At 50.4% G+C, this 4,768-nt stretch overlaps 1 protein-coding gene across 1 annotated transcript; it reads right to left on the bottom strand.

Moving 5' to 3' along the window:
- LOC142570368 (uncharacterized) lies at positions 1-3,670 on the bottom strand. Its single transcript, XM_075678757.1, has 4 exons — positions 3,621-3,670; positions 2,070-2,298; positions 591-1,118; positions 1-137 (listed from the first exon to the last, which is right to left on the bottom strand). Exons 1-4 carry the CDS (start codon positions 3,668-3,670, stop codon positions 132-134), a joined length of 813 nt encoding a protein of 270 aa, XP_075534872.1. The 3' UTR covers positions 1-131.
- Positions 3,671-4,768: the final 1,098 nt, after the last annotated feature.

Raw genomic sequence — 4,768 nt, 5'->3', positions numbered from 1 at the left:
TTGAAATTTTTGTACACAGTTCAGTCCGCTCCGCCCGGTCTTGCTGCCCAAGGCTCGGTGGCACTGATGTTGCTTCGGGTGCATAAATAACTTGTTGCTAAGAGACGATCAATATCCTTGAAATAATGTACTTAATGCTGCAAAAGAGAGAAACAAGGAAAGAAACAAAACGTTCAGTGGTCAGCTCTATTTCAATTTTTTCTAACTGCAACGACACTCACTGGGGTTTAATATTTGATAGCGTAATATGAGAGCGCAAAAATATTTTTTTTCTGTTGGCGTCACATGGGCTGAAAATTAAGGGCAAGGTCACAAATGCTTTAGGCGTACTTGTTGGGACACATTCTTGACAATCAATTCTGTCTAAGTCAACCCTTATGCGGATTGTTTTGAACAAATACGCAAGAAATGTGAACAAGAAATCGTAGACTGCGATGACGCTTTCAGGGTTGCGTGTTACCCAGGTCATTGCGATTTACTGCGCATCTATTACCGTCTCTGCTTGATAGTCCTGATACAGGGAGGAAATTAAGATGAAAGCACTGATCTGTTGTTGATTATTAAGTCGGTAATATACAGTAGACACTCACATAGCCGTGGCCGTAGCCGTAGCCATGACCGTAGCCGAGGCCGTGTCCGACGGCGACAACGGGCGCAGCAACCTTGGCAACAGCTGGGACAGCGACGGCGTGTCCGTAGCCGAGACCATATCCGTGACCATAGCCGCCATAGCCGCCATAGCCGAAGCCACCAAGACCGTAGCCAAGACCGTGGCCGTAGCCGTGGCCATAGCCGTGGCCGACAGCGACGACGGGGGCAGCGGCGACCTTAGCAACAGCGGGCACAGCAGCGACGGCGTGTCCGTAGCCGTGACCACCATAGCCGTATCCACCGTAGCCGAGACCTCCGTAGCCGAGACCTCCGTAGCCGAGACCACCATAGCCATATCCACCGTAGCCGCCGTGTCCACCGTAGCCGTAGCCGCCGTATCCACCGTAGCCGCGGCCATAGCCGTAGCCGTGGCCGTGGTTGACGTGGGTGGCGTAGCTGGAGTGGACAGCGGTCACAGCGCCAGCATGGGCGTAGTAGGCAAGAGCCAGGAGGAGGAGGGCACGGACCTGCGATGGGTGTGTGTTAGAGCACGTTCGGAGTGGTCGATTATCCACATCGTCCTAAAGCAGGAGGAACTGGCGGGAAGGGGTAGAATAGTCGTTTAGATTTGCTGGCGCCATGACTAGGTTTTTCACTTGAGATTAGCTGCGGGTGAAGAAATAGAATCTGAGAGAATGTAAATGGTGCAAATGAGACCTCAGCCTAAGAATTGGCACATTGAAATCAAGTTAATTAGGGAAAAAAGCCATGGCTTAAAGATGGTTTGCCATCTTCCCCTCTAATAGCAGCATAGTTAGCTTTTCATTTCATTACACTATAGGTGAGTCTATTCTCTTTCGGGTGACCGCACCCCCTTCTGGTCACGCCATGGTCTTCGCGTGTACAGCGCGGCAAACAGGGATCACTATGGGGCGCTTGAGCCACGTCGCGGGAATAACGGATGCACTGTGCTGTGCCTGAAACTCACGGCGAACATGTTTGTGGCTAGCTTCGTTCCGGTAGAGACCGAGAGAATGACTTCGAACGGCCAGGCCGAGCGCTTTTATACCATGGTCCGCTCGAATTGGGCCCGGAGCAACGGCGGCGACGGCGGCGACGGTCGTCGCACGCGCACAAAAAAGAAGCGAGGAGGAGATGGCAGGGCGAGAAAAATAAAAAAACAAAGCAAGACCGTGAGTGCGCGGTGAAGTCTAGGGCACGTGCCTGTCCAAAAGACTTGCTCGTGCCTTGCGGTTGTGGGTCGGCCTGTTGGTTCTCTCCTGTTGTTCTTTCTAGCTTTCTCTTTCTTGTTCACTTTTCCTTTCCTCCGCGTCACGTTATTTCTTTCCCCTCTCGTGTATCGCGAGGCCCACACAGTCTTTGTTGCCGCGCGCGCGAACGCGCGCTCAGACACACGGGACAGCCACGGGACAGGTCGCACAAAAGGGGGGTGCCTATCGCCACCTCGATCCGCTCACTCCGGGGCCAGCCGGCTGGCCACGCGAGCGACCAAGAGCGGCGCCCGTTTCGTATTTTGGGTGGTACCCGCGGTGCCACCCTCGTTCGACGAGCAGCGGTGCTGCAGCTTTCGGCTGCGTGCGACTGAGCCCCGAGGCCCCGCCGACAGCGATGCTCGACTCATAATGGCCCGCCCGATTGCCCGCCTGCTTCTCTCGCTGCCGGTTATTTTGCCTACGCGGCGGTGGCCTTGCGATATTTTCGTCGAGAACGAAAGCGGTGTGCTCGAGCGCTCTGGTCTCTGTGGCGGCGCGCTGTCCGAGCCAAATAGGAAGATCACCGGGCCCCTTATCGTGTAACAATTTCTGTCCTCAACCTTCTTTTCCAGGCCCTCTTGTTGACTAGAGAGATGAAAGGAGAAATCATTTCGAGCTGTGTGTGTCGCGCGTACCGACCGCTACCTCGTGGCTGGCCGCGTCGCACTGCTCACTGCTCTACTTTTTATTTTTTTTTTTGTCGCGTAAGGTAGTGGCGTTGTTGGGGTTTGCTACCAACGTGGATGTGTTCAAGTATCTTCTTGATTTAATTGAACGTTGGCGCCCTAAATATGAATGTGTAAAGTGAGAAAATGTTCGAAATTGATGCAGTATATAGTAGATTGCTGTCTTCATTAAATAGTTTATTTTACAAAGACCGAAAAAAGCTATCGCGAACAGAAAGCTTTTGTTGTTTCGGCAGATGGCAGAAGCATTCGCGATAAAAAAGCCTCGGCACGAATTCGTTAACTTGTAGGAGGCAAGAGGGCGTCTTCCGGCTAGCTGGCATAACTATTATGACTAATGAAGTTGCAAGTGATAATTATATGAGCATCGGTCCGAAACATTGGTGCCGGAAAACTGTATTAATCGCGACAACCATCACAAATGTAAAAAGAATGCCTCTTTCTAATAAATGACGTCCTTTCAACCGTGAATCGCGAAATAGAACAAGCAGATGCATTTGGAATTCTGCGTAACGTTTACCAACTTGAGCAACTTCTACGATTTTATGAACGTTACGTCATGTTTTATACAATAAAAATTCAGTTCGTGAAAGAAGTTTAAGTGTCAGAGGATGAGTCGGTGCGAGATTGAAAAGAAAATGCATGAAAAAAAAATTCTGGCGGTACTTGCGCCGTCTTCTTTTTTTTTTTTTTGGCAGCGCAAGATGCCATATACCAGAAAGCTAATTAATTAGTTCGAGCAAGTTTAGTCAGACAAGTTTCTGAAACAGGTGAAATAGGTGTCAGCAAAGTCGCTGCAAGGGGCACTTCAGTGCCAACTTTGCTACGATGCGTGTAGTATAAGTTGCGTATATGTATGCCACATGCCACAGACGGTGTGTCTTCAGGACATGGTCCCCAACCTTTTTGTCTGCGAGATTTTTACGAATTTTAAAGGTCACAGGTTGGCAGGACCTGTGTCACCCACCGTTACACCGTTGACACCAGCAGACATCTGACGACGATATTATTTTCTCCATGTGTGCAGGAAGCTCTAACTTTCATCGCGCACATTTTGCTTTTTACTCACCTGATGGGTTGCTTTGAGTGCTCCTGCATATCTGAAAACTGGGTCATCATGGTGCCTGCATCTACAGTCAGTCAGAACGTCGTTCGAAACAGTGCTGTACGTTGGGCTGACTAGCACACTTGATTTGTTTCTTTGATTTTAGATCGTTAGGTTCCCATTGATGTATATTTTCTAAGCAATGACATGACATACGCAGAAACTTCGCCATCACCAAGAACAACAACAAAAAAAAAAAGGTAAGGCGGGAGGTTGCAAACCCAGTAGAAATCGACAGCGTGAGTAGTGGTTTTTGTTAGTGCGGCGCATACTCCTGCCTCTTGTTTCCGTGTAAATGGATTGGCGCTTGCGTGCTGAGGTTCAGCGCAGTAATACAAACAAACGAACGAAAAGAGTGACGTATCAGCTCCTTTATTCTCGTAGCGAAAAAAAAAAACGAGAGAGAGAGAGAGAGAGAACAACACCAAGTGCCTAACGAGGGCTGTTTCATCGACGCGTTAAGCAACGTTCAGTCAGCGCAAAATCGCTCCACTTGCGCGCTTACGCCAACATTGAACCGCCAAGAAGCGCTCGGAGAAGAATCGCCCTTCCCGCTTTGCACGCGCAGCCCATCCCATTGTTGGCTGTCAATCACGTGGTGCAAGCGAGCGACTCGAGCGTGTATAGTCACGCCAGACTGGCTGCTTTCAGGCGCCTGCGCCGAGCCGTCGCTGTGCAAATACGTGTCGAAATTACACGAATGGGATGACGGAGTGATTGGTAGCTGTTGAGTGCTTGAATGGGAGTCCACGATGACCGGTCGAAAGGACTCTGCGCAAACACAGCCATGCAGGCCGCTAAGAGGTTTTAGCTATATGATGAGCACTGACGGGGTTGCGAGTAGTGGGCGAGCTGGAAAGTTAATGCAGTAAATGCCGCGAATGGCGTCTATAACAGAGGTTACTGCGCATGTCCTGCGCGCGCAGAGACACTTCCGCGCATGCAAATGCTGAGAGGCGGTGGCATGCTGGTGAGTTGAGAGGCAGTTTCGTGCGCCTGTTGGTTACTTGTACGTACCCGGACTTGTCATCTGTCTTTGCAATATAAAGGGAGAAACGTTCTTGCGGCGTTATATACTGCCCCCCCCCCACACATACGCACATGCACACACG

The sequence above is a fragment of the Dermacentor variabilis genome, chromosome 2, assembly GCF_050947875.1.
Source record: "Dermacentor variabilis isolate Ectoservices chromosome 2, ASM5094787v1, whole genome shotgun sequence".
NCBI lineage: Eukaryota > Metazoa > Arthropoda > Arachnida > Ixodida > Ixodidae > Dermacentor > Dermacentor variabilis.
Note: the sequence above shows the minus strand (reverse complement) of the source record. Positions and strands in the feature narration are given on the sequence as shown.